The sequence below is a fragment of the Merops nubicus genome, unplaced genomic scaffold (genome assembly GCF_000691845.1).
Source record: "Merops nubicus isolate BGI_N331 unplaced genomic scaffold, ASM69184v1 scaffold2859, whole genome shotgun sequence".
Classification (NCBI taxonomy): Eukaryota; Metazoa; Chordata; class Aves; order Coraciiformes; family Meropidae; genus Merops; species Merops nubicus.
Window position 1 is genome coordinate 18404 of NW_008628831.1, and position 18078 is coordinate 36481.

Consider the following 18078-nt stretch of genomic DNA (forward strand, 5'->3'; position numbering starts at 1 on the left):
AAATTTAAGCCTAAAATGAAGTCGGAGTACTTAAGAAGGGGTTATAAGGAAAGGAGGTTTGGATTGTCAATAGATTTCTGGTAACTGAAATTGGTGTGGAGAGTACAAGTCAGAGCACACAGCAAGGCATTTTCAGGCAGAAGATGAGAGGGACTGGACAGAATCCCTTAGAGAAGGCTTTCAGACACCACAGAAGAAAGTCATTCAGGAGGAGACATGGGTAAAAAAAAAAGTGCTACTGAGAATTCAAGATCAAACAGCATACAGTAGGGTAAAAGATGAATGCAAATGAAAATAAAGGGGAATGTAATAATTTAAAAAGGAGCAGATCAATAAATGCAGCCAAGATAATTACTATCCTGATTTCATTAAGGAAAGAATTTTGACACTTTTAGCTTCCTTGATTAACCAATATAATTAAACTCCTTCACTGAAGACTCCTAACCTTGTTATTGAAAGTTCAAGACAATCTCTTAGCTGTTGGAATAGGTAACCTATTCCTTCCATAGAGTTAAAAACAGTAACATTTTAAAATCGTCCTCCTTCATCTGGAAGAAGCTACAGTGGTTTTCAGTACACAGAAGGAGGAGTTAAAACTAACACATGCACAAAAATGCATGAAGAGAAGTAGAAAATGAGAGTCTGTTCCTACAGCTCCTCATTCTCTAGCTTTTGATTTTAAGCCGATGATGGGACAGTCTGTTTCTCATGAAGGGACTGTCTCCAGACCACAAAGGCTTTGGGGGGAAATGGGAACAAAAGTCAGCTTCTAGAAAGTTAGAAGCCTCTAACTTTTCAGGTTCTTAAGGTTACTCCACTATAAAGGAAAAGTATCTAAACCATTTTTAGAAACTTGAAAACTTTGGGGTCCTTTGGTGGTTGCTTTGTTGTTGTTCTTTAAATGTCTCCTGAAAAGAATTATTTTGAAAAGTGAAGACACTGGGAAGACCCTAGAGACAATGCTGCAGTGGAAAATTCATCAGAATAATTCCTACCAAAGTCTGAATTCCAGTTTTTGGGAAGCATCTGTTCACAGAGTTACTTTCCCAATTGGACCAGTAAAAATGGATTTGAAAACTACAGGTGGTGGTGAGGTTTCTTTGGGGTTGGTTTTGTTTGTTTGTTTTTAATGGCTATGATAATAATCAAATGTCCATACAGATCAAGCTAACCAAGAATGTTATTTTTAAAAACAAAGTATTGTCTTCTAGCCAAAAACTTTTGCCATAAAAAGTCATTAGGCTATCTTTATGAATACTGTGCCAACTGGAATAGGGTCAAAGAGAAAAAACAAATCACATGAATGGTGTAACTGTTAGCATGATTTAAACTTTCATATAGTTTTATTAAAAGAAAGGGTAGAACTGAAAGACAGATTAATGTGTTTAAACAAACAGCATTTTATTTCAGCCTGTTGGACTGGTGTTCTTTTTACAGTAATATCAATAATTTGATATATGATTGCAGGCATAAAAAGAATTAGATGAAGTCAAACTTGTGAATGACTGCTTAAGAGTCTGCAGTAGATTTGTCCAACAGAACCCTGGCTACAAGGGGTAAATACCATAAACTGGGGACAACTGAGTTCTTTAAAGCAAAAGACTAATTAAAATATGTATTATGTACTATTTCTGGAACTGAAAGAAATCCTTCAAAGAAAATATAAAGACAGTTACATGGGCATATCAATGTCCACCTTCCAAAATGAAGAAAAATTTTTAAAAAAAAGAGAGAAGGTTTTCAAGTCCTTGATACTCACTTTATAACACTAATTATACTCACAAAGACATGTTATATTGTTAAGGTCTATTTCAAATGCTAAGTATTTGTTGCAGTCATTTCTAGTTAATTGTCAATTTTCATTTCTCCTCAGGATGTGCTTTCATTAAAGCTCTCTCCAGAGATTCTTGTAAGAGACACATAAGAGGTGAAGTCATTCTTCACTGATGAGTGCCTGAAAATGCACCTTACCTTGAAATGTAATCATCAAACCTATGACTGGTGTGAAATCACGAAGTCAAACACATTAAGAACGTTCAGAAGTACCACCCTTGGTTTAAGGCTACATGACCTGAAAATCCCCAGCTCCCTAGAAATGAGTGTTACAGCTGTACAACTGACTGCCTCTTACTGATGGCAGCATGCTAAAGGAGAACAGAGGCACTATGTAGAAGGCACAATAACGATTCCCTTCTGACTAGGTGGAAGCCCGAGTGGGAAGTGGTGGTTACACTGAAAGTTTTTCAGTCTCATAAACAAACATGTCCTAAAAGCCATTTAACAGCTGAAAGAGAAGGAAGGTGGTCATAATCACTCCTTAGAAATGTGCAAGGTCAAGCTGCAGGTACAGCTAACTCAAGAGCTGGTTTATAGTACTGAGCATACTCAAAACAAGTATTTCTTTTTTGTGCAAGGACAACACCCTTTCCTCAAAATCCATTCCAGTAACATTCTCATTTATAAAGGGAAACAAACATTTTTTTTAAATAAAAGTAACGAGCTAGAATAACAATTTATAGAGAGGATGCCCCCTATCAACAAGGTGTACACACACACAAACAAACAAAATAACACAGTAAAGTCTGCAGTTAAAATATCAAGTCGCATTCAAAGGAGTGTAAACAGGAAAGAATGTAAGTTCTGGCAAGTTGAAGGTAAGCCTTTTGATGAAGCATGGCAAAGTTTGAGAACCAAATTATTAAAAACATACTAATTAAATATCTTCACCAAAGCCTGCAGAAGCAGGAGGCCCTCCAGACCCTTTTGTGGGGCTGAAAGACAAACAAGGTTTTTTCAGGAAAAAGGTTTTCCTAAAGTGTTATTAGAAGATATTTTAAAACAAATTAACAAAAGGAGAGGTAACAAAATCATTAAGACCAGGTGGTATCCCATCCATTACTTCTACAGGAATTTAGAAATGATACAACAAACACTAACTATTCTGTTACTGCAATCCATCAACAAACAGAATGAATACAGCAAATGTGAAAGAAACTAAAGGGGTCCCAAGAGGAACAGAGTGCCACTCACCAGAACATCTGATTTTGAATGGGCAAACAGGTGGAAACAAAACAGTAACAACAACAAAGAGCAGACACTGCTGAAAAATGAAGTTATGGGAATGAGTCATTAATCTTTACACATGGGAAGTTGCATATCAGTAAAATGCAGTACTATCCAAAAAAAAAAAAAAAAACAAACTTCCAACAAAGTCTCACACCAAAAGATCTTAAAATAAAAATCCTGTTAATTATTAACTAAAACATAGGAGACAGTGGGTGGAAATAAATTACTGGTTTTCACAATGAAGGGAACAGCAGGCACCTATTGATGGACTCAGAAGGGAATCTGTGACAAAAGTATTAGAAAATGAACTGAACAGTGTGCATAAAATTTACTGAGGTAGTGAGATCTAACATGATAATGAAGAACTGCAGAAAAATGTCATGCTACCAAATCATCACAATACGAAATGAAAGAAGGAAAAAAAAAAAAAAAAAAAAAAAATCAGACTGAGCCCAAGCTCTCTCATTTGCATTAACTCTGCAGGTATAGTATTAGGCAATGTATCACCTAAAATTATTCAGGAAAGAAACTGAAGTCAACAAGGATGTTTTCCGAAACTGTCAGCTCAGAAATAGTGTTAAAGATAGCATATTAAAGAGTAAGAAAAAGAAGTTATCATAAAGTATGTACACGACACAGTGCACACCTTGAATGCCATGGCCGAGTCTGGTCACCTTGGTTCCAATAGGATATAGAACAACCAGACAAGAAAGATCAGAAGTATGCAATAATCAATTTGTGTGGAAGTTGATCAGGTGATTCTTTATCTTGGAAAGCAAAGGACTGGAGAAGACACAGTATACATATTTATTAATCATAAGTGGGTCAAAGAATATTTATTACTTTACATAATGAAAGAACTATGAGATACCCAGTGAAATTATCAGACAAGCTTAAAACAAAAAAGTGAAGTTATTTTTTCCACACATGCATAAAACATAATTAACTGATACAGATGTAATGGACGCTTATTAAGTAAGTCCAAGAAAGAACTTGATAAATTCACAGAACAAAGTTCCATTGAAAACTATGATGAACATGATTCAAGCAGATTTAAGAAATCCTTAAATTACAGATTGCTGGAAGCCGAAACTAACCACTATGAGAATTATACTAGGCCATATGGACCTTTGCCTAAAATATGTGGCAATTCTTACGTTCTTATAATATGACTGTGCTCCTCAGAAGTCAATGATCTTTTTTGCTTTGAAAACATAATTGTCTCCATAATATGGAATTTACATTAAGATGTTCTGGTAAGAAATTTATCCCCCACCTGCATTCTAGTTTGTAGTCAGCTCGAAGATTCTCTTGTTTCTGTGGCTTTGGCTTTTTTTTTGTTTTACTGTTTCCAAATTAGAACCAGATATTCCTGGAGATAAAATATTAACGCTTACCCGTTTGTCTAGTGTTCTCTCCCTTACAAAGCCAAGCAGCTGGTCATTGACTAAAGAAAGATCTCGCTTGCCTGCAGTAATAATCGTAACAATAACATCATGTCGAATGGCTTCTTCTGGGTCATGTGATCTAACCTTCAAATATTCTGTCAGAATCAGAAACAATAAAAAGATTGGCTTTTTTATGTAGATACGACATATTCCAATTTATTAATAATGTTAAAACAATTAAATGTCAGTCACATACTACAATCATATAACCTATCAAACATGTATCCGCCTACAGGAAACACGCGTTCCAGTATTTTCTATGTTAAACATAAAACATCTATATAACTGTAAATATAAGAATATAAAAGTCAGCATCTTTTGCAATAACCTCAACTGCAACAAGTAATGAGGTGAAATTAAGCTGATTAGGATACATTGGAAATAAACATGGGGGGAGTGAGAAAAAAAATAAAAGAGCAGAGGCTTTCATTCCCAAAAATGCTAAGAAACTAAACAATAAATGACAAACACTAACAACTGCTGCAGGTTCACCTGCATCAAAAAAGAATGATGTTTTCAGCTAATCCTGAAATTCTGCTCCTAGTTACAATAACAGCAAGTGAAGGATGAAACTTCATGGTTTACATCAGCACAACGGCATTTTCTAAACCCAGTGGTAAAGAGTACTGGGGAACACACTCACTATTTTTGAAAATAAATCAAGATGTTGCACCAATATTTGCTTTGACTTGCCAAAAGTTTCATTAGAATCTGAAATTACTTCAAAACTCATAGCTTCTTAAGACTCACTCTGATAAAGTCCATGCAACATCACCCACTCCTCTCTTTCTACTCACTAGTGCTTATCTTCAGCAGAAAGCAATTACTCAGTAGTTAGCTCTTCCACCCAGCATCACGCATTGGACACAATACGTTTGCAAACTATACTGCTATGTACAGAAATAATTACATTCTTCCTTGCTCACTTCTTAAATTATTCTAAACCCCAGTACAAGCATCTCACCAGTGAGGTCTTTTGCTAAGTCTGGATGGTTCATTAAACAATGACTGGCGAATTTCACACTCTCTAATCTCACAGGGACATGGATATCATTGAACCTAGAGGGACAGAAGAAGATGAATGTTAATTTTTAATTAGCCTTGCAAATCAAGATTATTCTCTATGTAGCAACACGTGTTTATAGTGTGTTACATTAACTATTAGAATAGTTTTATATGGAAAAATAATATATTGGAAATGTTTTAAATTTCTCTCCATAAGGTACCTCATACAAAGATTTATGTTATTTCTTGTGAAACTAAGTCAGGAGTAAAATTAAAGGATGAATACGCTATATGAGGATGAAATGTTGACCCAATGGATTTTGTACATTGACTTTTGAACATGTCTCCATATGCTGTTAAGTTTAAGTGTGTGCATATGTGTATATATGTGTATACACACATATGAAATTACAAAAACATAAATAACCATATAACAGGTACCATTTGTAAATATTCTTTGTTTAAAGTAATAAATTTTTATGTTTATATAAAAGGAAATCTCTTCACTCAAAAAGGGTAAATGTCAAATAAAAGACAGTTGCAGATATAGCTGGACAGTGTAAAATTTCAGACAACGCTGGCATATCTATTGTGTTATATCTGCTATGTATGTAATGTGCTATCTATCCAACCTATATCCCCATAGCTGACAGCAACATAGCAGCAGTCCTTCAGGCTGATTTGTTCTAAAATATAACTGCATGCAAATCTCTGTTTTGAAGATCTAACCAACAAACTTATTCAAACATTAACATCCTCTAAAAATGCAGTTTGATCAGAAAATTCAGACCATAAAGAACAGAAATCCAGAATTCTCTTTGTTTCTCTTACCGCCCAAGAAAGCACTGCCAAAGAGGACGATTTTGTGTGGCCAGGTCAGAATCTTTGGAGCCAAAGAGTTTAGCTAGAAGCCGAACAACAGCCAAACGTTCTTCTCCATCATTGCTCTAAAAACGAAAATACAAAAAAGTAACTGTAAATCATTATCTGTAATTTGTTAATACTAATGAATGACTAGCTTCCTTTTCCTTCTGCTTTTCTAAGTTAGATTAAAAATTGAGTTTGAAATAATTTCTGATAATTTTCAGTCCCCCTAATTAGATGAATACAAGTAAAAAATACACAAATACCCATTAAGTTCATCTATTACAGCCTTTTAATAGATGGCTGTACTTTGAAAATTCCACACACTATTGTTTGAATGGCACATATCGCTAACAACTTCAACAATGAATGATATTATTTTTGTTTCAAAACATATTTTAAGACTATTTTATGTGTATGGAAAAGTCATCAATTAAGATGTTATAAACAGATGTGCACTAATAAAACATCTATGTAATTTCACCAAATACCAATTTCTTGGTTATTTTTGTTTGCTGACACCATGCCCTATATGTACATACACACACATAATTTCTCTTATCCACTTACAATCTTATGAAAGACAAGTAACTTTTTAATCAAAAAAAACCAAACTCACTCCCTCAGTCAGGAAAAAGTAACTATTTCTACAGGTTCAGAAGAAGTCAGCTGACTTTTTAGTAGATTATGATAATTCTGAGAAAATATTTTGAAATGCTTCCTCTCTTATTAAAACATTCTCTCACAAAAGAAAATTCTGCAAGTAAATAATGAAGTTGACACACTTGCATGTCGTAAGAAATCCACAGCCTAATTACTTCATAAATTGCAGGTGATATCCAAAGAGTTAAGTAAATAATTTTTCATTAGATCATATCAATTTATCATCACACTGATTATGTATCTTGTGTGCATAATACATATTTTGCAAGCACAGACGGTACACAATTCTACACAAAATTCCAGTAGCCTTCCTTTAATATTACATTTATCTTTAAAATTTTTATCCCTCTACTACCACACATTAAATCTACAGCTTTGCACATAAATTTTGTTACTTGTCCAAAGCTGCACTGTAACCTACCTTCAGCTTGAATTCAAGCTGTGGCATGACAGAGAGCAGTAAGTGAGGATCTATGGCAAAAAGCTCTTGTATCAAGTCAAACACATGTTCTGATAGGTCACTTACTGAAGACTTTCCCAGTACCAGAACCTGGTTAAAAAACTAGAATACAAACAATATTATTGAGCAGGTTTTTCTTCATTAATGCAAACACTATTTTTAAAAAATAATTTTAATGTAATACCATTAATTAATTAATTCTAATGGAAGGTGCTCAATGCACAAAAAGCACTTCACCGTTACAGTTCTGGCTCAAGCCAATTACAGACATCCCTCCCTCACAGTTCTATTACTTTTATCAGGATTGATTATATCATGGTAATTTGTTAATTTAAAATATCAATAACCATCACCCCAGCAAAATTAACACATAATTAATTAATTTAAAACACTTATTTATCCAGTAGAAGCTGAGAAAAAATTAGCACTTTAATTTTTTATCATCTAAAACCAATTCAAACTGAAGATCACCAAGCATTGGAAAACAAGCTTCTTGACTTCTAATCCAATTTAATGAATGTCAGATGACTTTATGGTATGTCTTGTCATATCTGACAGTAATATGTCAAGGTTGTTAGCAATCTAGCAGGAAAAAAAAAGTCTAAAATATGAATTTTCTTTTGTTTTTTTTAAAGTTAATATGCTTGATACACTTCCTATTACATACTATGAGTTAATATTAACATTATTCAAGCAGTGCAAATGCTACAAAGCCATTAAACATTTGAATAAGAAAGTGGGAATAATAATATTAAATTAACTCAAAGGTCACTCTATGCACTATCCTGTTTCCAGCTATAACTAATTACAAAAGCTTAAAGAAACAGGGGAATTAGAAAGTGGTGCTTGTTAGTGAGACTTTTAAATACTTACTGATTAATCTTTTATGAATTTGCCTAATTCCTCTTTTAAACTATTCTGACTTTTAAGAATTCTCTTGGCTTCAACACCAAGGAAAGGCAAAAGAATGGACCAAACTACATCCCCCTCAAGACTGTAACAGCTATTTTGATAGCTAGAACATACACTGATATTCAACAAGAGGAATTACAGTAGAAGGAAGCCTTGGGAAAAAGAACAATTCTTTCAGTCTTTATGACTAAAACAAGTTTAGGATGGAAAAAAAACCAAAAATGTAATAGAGAGCTGGTAGTTTCAAATGCTTCATCCTAAAGCCTGGTATCATATGCAGCTGTCTGATTGCTGGACATATGTAGTACTAACAATTCCTTTTGTTGCAGCAGAAGTTTCTGGTGCTCACCTATACTTAAAGCCTGCATTTAAAGTTAGGTTTACACTGAGATGAGTAAAAATTAATTTCCTCTTCACTGATTTGAAACGTCTCACATACTTTAACAACCAAGCTAATAATATCCTATTTGGAAAATGGTATTCCTGTAGCTACATTACAGAATTTTATTTTTAGAAAAATAATATTTTTTTAAAGAAACCAGGAAATCTCCAAAAACTCAAGACAGTAACAAGCATATTTGTTATTTGTAGGTAACATGGATTGATTAATTTACATACATTGGCAATACATGGTTCAATGGTCTGGACGGTCCTTTTCAACAGGACTTTTGCAAGATCAAATGCCTGTTTATTAAGGTTCTGAAATAAAGAGAAAATAATAGTAAGATTTTAAAGAGACAAACTATTTCAAGTTATTCTGCTTTTGTCTTCAAACCTTGGAAGACCATGATTTGAAAAAGGTATGTTTTACCACCCATGTATTTGTTTGCAAAGGTACTGAAGTTCAGTTATATTTATTCTGTAATAAGAAACTTAGAGGGGGAAAAAAAAAAACAAAAAAAACAAAAACCAAAACTCTTAAAACTAGTTTTCACACACTGAAAAAGTAATCTAACCCAAAACCATCACTTCCTGCACATTGCTCTAAGACTTTATCACTCCAGTTTTTACCTCCAGCATTGTATTCACATCAATAAAGAGTTTTCACATGCAATTACATTAAAAATTTTGAAGAAACATTACCAGACCTCCATACTCCATTAATGAACATCCATGAAATTTTGCCACAGAAAAATCAACTAGTCTAACTTACTGTTGAAATGTGGTTTTGTTTCCCCCTCACATTCTCATTAAAGGTACACCTTGTAGCAAAGTTCAGCCTTGTCTAGAGGGTAACACTGTGCCCTGACTCCTCCATGTACGGTATGCCCCGAGGTAGCCCACAGAAAGCACCTGCGCTCAGGCCAACTTATGTGCAAACTTTCCAACTAAACATTGGGTTGCAACACAAATCTGAGCATTGTTTTTTATCACTCTTGAGCAACATAAGGAATGTAACTGAATCCCCTGAAAAATGTGGCTGTCCAAATCTGCACAAAATCCAATATGCAGTATTGGAGGGGGAGGAAGAAAAAAGTGAATTAGTTGATTGCCCTGAAAATTACAAATGACTGCAGAAAAAATACAGGTAAAGCTTAAGGATGACTGATTCTTGGAAAGACAGTGTTTGGCAAAACTATATTGAGAATGACTCCCTCATGTTCTTTTAGCTAATAAAATGACAAACCAAAAGACAGTGCATCAACTGATAGCAAAGAGAAACAAATAGCCCAAGTCTCAAACAGTAGCACTAAACTAATGTCTTATTACAGAAGACAGAAAGATACATATAAACTCTTCCCAGATTAAAAACAGAACCGTTTCCTCCCAAACAAGACCATCATTAAAATCCTGTTGGCAGATATATTTGTATTAAACTAAAGGACTGCCTGCCTCATAAAGAAAATGTATTTTATTCGGATCTTCAATACAGCTTCAAAGATTTATTGCAATAAAGTTGTGTTGTTTTTTTTCCTCCTTCATCAGGCTCACTAAACAAAACAGTCAAACAAAACCACAAAACAAACATAAAACCCAAACACAAAAACACTCCCAAGGAGCCAAACGAACAGCCTAGAAAACAAATGCATACTGATGAAACAAACCACTAATAATAAATAATAAATGAATAAATCATCGATCTCCTAGGAGGAAAAAAACTGGAAGGTCTGGATTGGTTGTGCTATAGAGGATGCAAAAGACTTGAAATACATGAAATACATATTCTCAAGGAATAACCTTGACAGTAAAAGTATGAAGAAAAATATTCACTAAATAGCACTGGATTTAAAGTTAATAAAAATAAATACAGTTTGAGGTCATAGGTGGTCCGAGCAGAATGAGATGTACCAAACTGCTACTGAAAACCTGGATCTACGTTAGCACACAGAGAACGATGTGCAGTAAAGCCACTTTACGGATAAATGGAGGTACAAGCGACTACTATTTACACGCTGAGGTAGAATCTACTTCACATCTAGATACTGCTATATTTCTGGTTTTTTAACTGCAGTATTGTCTTATACAATGGAAGAGTTTTACCAATGCAATGAAACCAACCAAACAAAAACCCCACAAAGGAATATGTTATCCCAAACACGTATTTCAGCTCCTTTACAAAGACGGACTTCCACTAAGTGCAACAGACTAGCCACATTGATACTTCTACTAGGTCACAGCAGAGAATGACTACCATTCAGTTGCTTTGTACAGACATGAAAGTATTGTTATATTATATGTTCTTCGCAAGAAAAACTGTGCTTTTCAAGCTAAGGTGCTTCTGACTTACATACCTAAGGAGAAACAATTAATATAATCACAACTTCCTAGGAGATCTGTTAATGAAAGGAAAACAATTACCACAGTCAAACTCTGCTAGGCAGAGCAGATGCAGGAACTTTCTGGTTTTGGTTTTTGGTAGTGTTTTGTTTTGTTTTTTAAAACAACCACAGTAAAAGATCAGTTTAAGTTCTGTTGTTACAGGAAACAAGTTAAAACAGACCAAAATATTGACCTAAGTATGATACTGAGCACCAAGTAGAGCACATTATTTGCCCAGTCAGGATGGCTAAAAGCCAGTAAGGAATGGCCACTAGTCATCTAAAAGATACTAACTAGGCAGTACAATTCAATATTTGCATCGAGTTTAGCTCCCTCCTGATCAGAGCCTTGCTTGAGACCTTCCTTCATTGGGCACAATTATACAATTACGCTAACAATGTTAACTGCTACAGGATCATATTCCCTTTTACTTTGCCTGCAGCAAGTAGTCACAACACGATGTACAAGGTTTACCAGGTCTTTGCATCCTCAGAACAATGCCCACCACTGCTGGCAGCACCAGACATACACATCTCCAACCCTCTATTTCCACTCCTGATCTCTGCTGCCTACAATTGATGAGAAACAACCTACAAAGAACAGTGCCTTTTCAAAAAGACCTTGTTTTTACAAATAAGAGGCCTCCCTTGCTGTTAGCAACTTTAATAAGGTATCATCTCATTGCTGTCAATAAAAATGAGTTGATGGAATGATATTCCCATGTCATGATCACGACAGAAGGAATGCTAACTGACCTCAGACACAGATATTTTTATATACCAGTTTGTTGAGATTTCACAGCTAGATGACAATGGCCACGGCGTAGTCCCTCTTGTGCTACACACTTCCATTAACTATCCCTCTTTAGGCAACCAAAGGAATAATCCCTGCTTTTATGTAGTAATTTAACTTTAATTATGTTGCCATAGACAGATCTGTCTTAATTCTGTCATTATTTTAAATTAATAAATGAACAAACAGAAACACCTACTTTGTAATCAGAGTACAGTTTGTTTACTGTAGCTCATAATTGAGACTTACTGTTCCCCATCCAACATTCAATAAAAAGCACCAGTGTTTTATTTATCAAGGGAATTTTCTTGGTCAATGCAAGGCAACACCAACGTGCATCTCACTTTCCCTGACTCCACAGCTAAAAGAATTGTGTTTATTCTCCTTTCAACTCAATCCTTCCCCCCTAAAAAAAAAAACAAACACAAAACCAACCAAACCAAAAAAGTAGTACTACACTTCAGGTTACTAATCAGGTTTTATTAGAAGAAAAAGTTTAAAGGGGAAAGACACTGGTGAGGTTGGGGAGAGGACAGGGTGAAGAACAAGTGGGAAGGTGGATGGGAGTCTGACTGGCAAGCTGAGGCAAGCAACAAGTCACCACAGAACGTGATGAAGGCCTTTTTTTTCCCTCCCTTTTTTTGTTTAGTAAAAAATACTTCACATCTTTTTCAATTAAAACAAAACACCAAAACAACCAACAATCCATAACCCTTAGGATGTAATGTTTTCCTGTCACATACTACATTTAATTGAAAATATTTTATTTCTGTTTCAGTACAGAGTTCCTGAGATAGGAAGTAGGCAGAATCTCTTGATAATGAAACATCTAGACACAGCTAATGAACAGCACCAAATAATTCCCACAGAAATTTTTCAGTCCACTCTTACAAGGCTGGAGGAAAAATAAAAGGCAGATGATCTTATTTTTCAGTGATGGCTAAAGTGTGTGGAAAGATAAACAACAAGCAAAAGGCAATGAAAATTATTTTTATAATGTTGTACTACTATCGCATTTTACTTTGCAGACCTTGTGTGCAGGAATGAGGTTAATCAAAATTGAGTCCAGCAGCTCCTGAGTTACTCCATCGCCTTCCATGATGATAGAACTCATCAAATCCAGCATATGCATTTGTACCTTCTGGTTGTGGCTATTACTAAGATGATACAGAAAAGAATATTATCAACACTAAATTTTGAGACCCTGACAAATATTAACAGTACTGTTAAGAAGCAATATCTAGTACTGTCCAGCTTACTCACTACATTCCAAAACTTGAAACTATTTTATGTGGCTTTCCTCTCTTATAGAAAGCTTCAAAAACCTAGAATGTCCCAGCTTTGCTTTAAGATGTGGAACAAAACTAAAAAAGAAGAAAATAACCATGGAAATATAAGTGTAGATAAATGAGTCAGAATTAAATATATTGTTGTAACAGGGAAAAGAAATTTTAAAACATGTCTAACTTTTAGACACACAGCCCTCCATATTGTCAGTAATCTGCACAGATTTGCTTTCCCTGTATCTCCTTGTTTGGAGAAACAAACTTGTTCTATTCAGACCTATTTACTTGTAGGCTAGGCAAGGATTCAGCCTACCCCCGAAACTGAAGATATTTTGTCAGTTTAATATAATTGAAGCAATTCAACTTACTTGATAACTGAAAAAAGAGTCCTAAAAAGCTGAATAAAAATTTCATTGCAATCTTCCAACTCAAAGCAGATGTTGTAAGATTTAACCCAAGCTAAATTCTAAAACAAAAATAGGATATTCAGGATATTACAACTTCACATTAAGTCACATCAATCATGTCAGTCATGTTAGTTACAGTTTTTCAGTTTAAGGAAAAATTTTATATAAAAGATTGTAAACCCTTTGGGGAAAGAGACTGGATATTTGCTTTGCATATAAAGAGCTCTTAACACAAAGGGGCTTTGCAATATACATCCAGAAAAAGGACTAAATATAGAATAATCTGATTTCTTATGTAGAAATACAGATTGACAAAAGTTAAAATACATTAAGTCCATGTTTCTAGATTTTTTTCTTTTGAGCTATGAAACAACACAGTTTTAAACATCAATAAAAGGTTTATAAACAAGATAACTGTTTCTCAATAGACACTGATAAACACCCCATACTTCTTTCAAAGAGTAGGTTTTTCACCAATGCTTTTAAACCAAAACCTTATGTTCCTTCTCCCATTATCAAAATTAGCATATTTGCATTTTAATCAGCATTCATGCTTTAGTTCAGTTGCATCTTAAGGGTGTATGATAGAAAAACTAGTGTATAAAATTGCAAGACAAAGGCTAAATGTTAATAAATACCAATTATTTTAACATGTCCTTACTAGAGAGAGAGAGAGAGAGAGAGAGAGAGAGAGATAACTGTCCTATAACTATAGGCTGGATGAATTTATGAAATGCAAACAGAACTATAACTACTAAAAGAAGCAATTCATGACACTTTAAGAAGACTGGTGCGATTTACTAAAATTAATTTCCCAGGCATACTGGCACATCTGGAGAAGACTGATTACTTTTCACAAGCTTACGGAGCAAATAACATCTACTGAAAGTTACAATAATTGTGTTACCTCTAACAAGTAAAAGTATCTGTTAAATTGAGGGCTCTTCGTGTCCTCCAAGCCTTTTAATTGTCTTGTAATAAACAAGAATATGTCCTGTCAAAAAAAAAGTTTACAAGCTTGATTCAGCAGAGGAGAAAAATACAACCCTTTACTGGCGACATATACCCACATTTACGAAGTCATGATACAAGAACATTAAATTGTCTTTTTTAGGCACTGAGAGAAAGCTATCACCAAGACAGATACTGGTGAGCTAATGTTCCTTTACATAAGCATATTCCTTTGGCCCTTAAAGTACTACACTAACTCACAGGACTAAACCAACAGTTCTTTAGTAAAACTGAACATCAAGTATATATATAGGGTTGGTTTTTTTGGAGAGTGGGGTTGGGTTTTTTTCTCAGTAAGAGAATGAGGTAGGAAGCTGCCCTTATTTTATAAAGCATTTTTACCTTAAGTTTGTCATGGGAAGTATACGGAGCTTCAGGAGCATAGATACGAAAGATATCGGCCAAGCAACATGCTACAAGAAGGCGCACATCTTTATTGGGATTCCTGAGGAAGAATTCAGATGCAAGGTGCAAGGCTAAAGGGAGATATTGCTGCTTCTCATCCTCTGAGTCCTGGTCCATATCCATGAAGGTTTTTACCACCATCTGAAAAACACAAGAAAAAAAAAAAATAATTTGAGTGCTTTCTGCTTTTATTCGTAATTACTAAACAATACTTCTAAAAGAATGCAGTGCGTATCAGTATGTTCCACTGCATAATCACAGTACTACGGTTTGGTTTTTTTTTTTCTCTTCTCATCATAAAAAGAGAAGAGTTTACCTGACACTTAAATGCTTACTGAACTTGGTATTTTAAATTAAGGTCCTGGAAAACGCTTTGCAACTCAGCTTATTTTGCCAGACTTCACCTGAGGTGTGGCACACCAATGAGGTTGGAGATGGCAGCACCTCTGCATCAAAGCAGCCCCAGAACGCTCCACAGCCAGGACTTGCCTGAGTACACGCAGTGCAGGCCACAGTACGACGCAGCTGCTTGAGAAGCTATGCTAAGACTTTAGGGGAGCCTAAGAGACCTGTCTTACACTCTGCCTGTATCAAGGTACAAGGCACAAGAACTACTTTACATACAAAGAAACCTTTTCTCTGGTTAGACAAACTAGATACCAGATAAGAATTTAATCCCTCATGTAAGATATGTCTATGCTGCAGATCTATTCTTTCTGCATACTCAAAACTGCATCTCTAGCCTTATCTTAGTGAGAACAATCAACTATGTGGTTTCCTTGTTTCTCACAGCACAGCTAAGAACTACTTCCTGTGAAATGCCACCAAAATTATTATTAAACTCCAGTTAATTAAACATCTCAACATAATGATTTCACAAATTTGAAAGTGAAAATTTAGTTTGAAGAAAAAAAAACTCTAGCTTTAGCTTTTGGAATAGGGTCTGTTACAAGATGAGAACGACTCCTAGAATGTCAGCCCAGAACTGGGAGATGTGCCAGAGATTCTTAACATGACTTTAGTCAGCTTGGTATTTCGTCCCATTCCTCCACTGTCACTTAAGCATCCTGATTGGTTAATCCTAAAATTGGTTAAAAGAGTTTAAAAGAGTTAAAAGAACAGCCATATTGCATATCTGTAGGGTTTAGTATACCCTATACACACACAGCAGACATAATACACGTTAAAGATCTAAAACACGGTATGATAAACCTTGCAGAGTCAAATCCACCTCTAGAAAATTAACAATAGAACACAAAAGGAGATGAGCTCACACAGCTAATAAGCACATCTCTTACTGCAGTTCTTTTGTTACCGTGTCATTCAAATGAAAACTAAGGTTGTTCCTCCATTGTTAAGCACACCCCCACTTACAACATGAAAACACTGTCTTTCAGCATTACCTCCTCCCCGAGTTTTGGAACCCAGTTTTAAACTCAGTAGATCTTAGAAATTAAAATAAATGTTTGATAGCAATCTTTCCTACAGTACATTACTTAAGACTACTCCTCAATTTCTATAAATGTACAAATACATTCCTTTGTGAAGCAACTTACAGCAAAACCCAAAAATCAAGAAGGAGAGAGAAGAAAAAAAGAACACCAAACTACAAACCAAACATCATAGCCACAGCCCACAGAAATCCAAATCCTACCTGCATTGGCCCATTTCCCTAAAAATATCCTGTATTTGTATAATTTGTGTGTATATATATATATGTGTGTGTATATTTTTACGTAATATATATAAAGAATATATAAGAATTATATTTTGAAGCAACAGCTGAAAGGACAAAACCTTCTTCTGTTGACAGCACAGGTCTGTCTGTTGCAGTGTCACATATCACCAGTACTTCCTAGATACCAAAATTTTAAAAACACGTAACAGTCTTCAAAACCTAACAGAATCTTTCAATACAGGTGGTTTTTTAAAAAAAAAAATATATATATACAAACCAAAACAAAAACCGACAAAAAAAACCAAACCACCCCCTTACCTCAAAGCAAACAAAACCAAACAACCTCACCATCAAACCAAGACCAACATGATGCAAAGCCAAAAAAAACCCCATACCACAATGCTCTCTGCTCATGGCATGACAAGGAATAATGGACTTGCAGCATGGGACTCTGATAACTATTACCGAGGGCTTTAAGAACAGGGTAGAAAGGACTGAAAGATCTGTGGATCCTACCCTGGAGACTGAAGATGAACTGTATCTGTAGCATATAAATGTCTCATTTAAGTTCCTTCCAGTCGTTTTATTAATTTTATAGATAAATTATATAAGCAATCTTTTGATGTTTCCCCTAAGCCTGATCTCCTCTCTCCCGTACGCTTCACAACAGAATAGCCACCTAGACTTATAACTCTCTCTGGGTTCTCATACTCATATGACAATATGCATAAATCTTGCACACACCCTTTCTCTGATATGTCAAACGCAGACAAGGTAAGGCAGCTTGCTGCTGTGAAAACTCACACAACTTTCCTATTCGGTAACAAAATGTTAGGATATTCCGGGATTAAAGTAATGAAACTAGCCTTTGGTACTGTCTTACCTGTTTGAAAACACACCATCCTTATGGATTTTCCCATGTTGCTCTTGTATTCAAGAAGGAACTGCCTGCAAAGATCCATAAAACCTCATTCTATTTCCCTGCAAAGCACTCCTTGATATCTCTTTTCTATTACAAAACAACACTTGAGCAGTAATTGGGCCGTTGGCAAGCTGCAACTGTTATTTAAGGTACTGACCTATGCTTCCTCCATTGTTACTTTATAATCCCATATCTGCTTCTATTTGTGTGTTGTCTGTTGTAACAAGGTCTTTGGTGCATGGCGTTCTGTTTACAGCAGGTACAAAAAAAAAAATTGACATAATACTACCATGGTCTTTATTTAAGATCCCAGATACCAAAGCAAGACAAATACTAGGCATGTGGTACACAATGTATATAGTATATTGCAAATAATGAAGATATATATATATAAACAAA

At 35.0% G+C, this 18078-nt stretch overlaps 1 protein-coding gene across 1 annotated transcript in view; it reads right to left on the bottom strand.

The window, feature by feature from the left end:
- The window catches only part of PDS5A (PDS5, regulator of cohesion maintenance, homolog A (S. cerevisiae)), a 33104-nt gene extending 17884 nt beyond the window's left edge, over positions 1-15220 (bottom strand). Inside the window, exons 1-9 of the mRNA XM_008946767.1 lie at positions 15017-15220; positions 14571-14657; positions 13625-13722; positions 13001-13127; positions 9037-9117; positions 7468-7608; positions 6351-6466; positions 5479-5573; positions 4464-4609 (exon numbers count right to left, since the gene is read on the bottom strand). Coding sequence (XP_008945015.1) covers positions 4464-4609; positions 5479-5573; positions 6351-6466; positions 7468-7608; positions 9037-9117; positions 13001-13127; positions 13625-13722; positions 14571-14657; positions 15017-15220 — 1095 coding nt within the window. The remainder of the gene's footprint in view (positions 1-4463; positions 4610-5478; positions 5574-6350; positions 6467-7467; positions 7609-9036; positions 9118-13000; positions 13128-13624; positions 13723-14570; positions 14658-15016) is intronic.
- Between the last annotated feature and the right edge of the window lie 2858 nt (positions 15221-18078).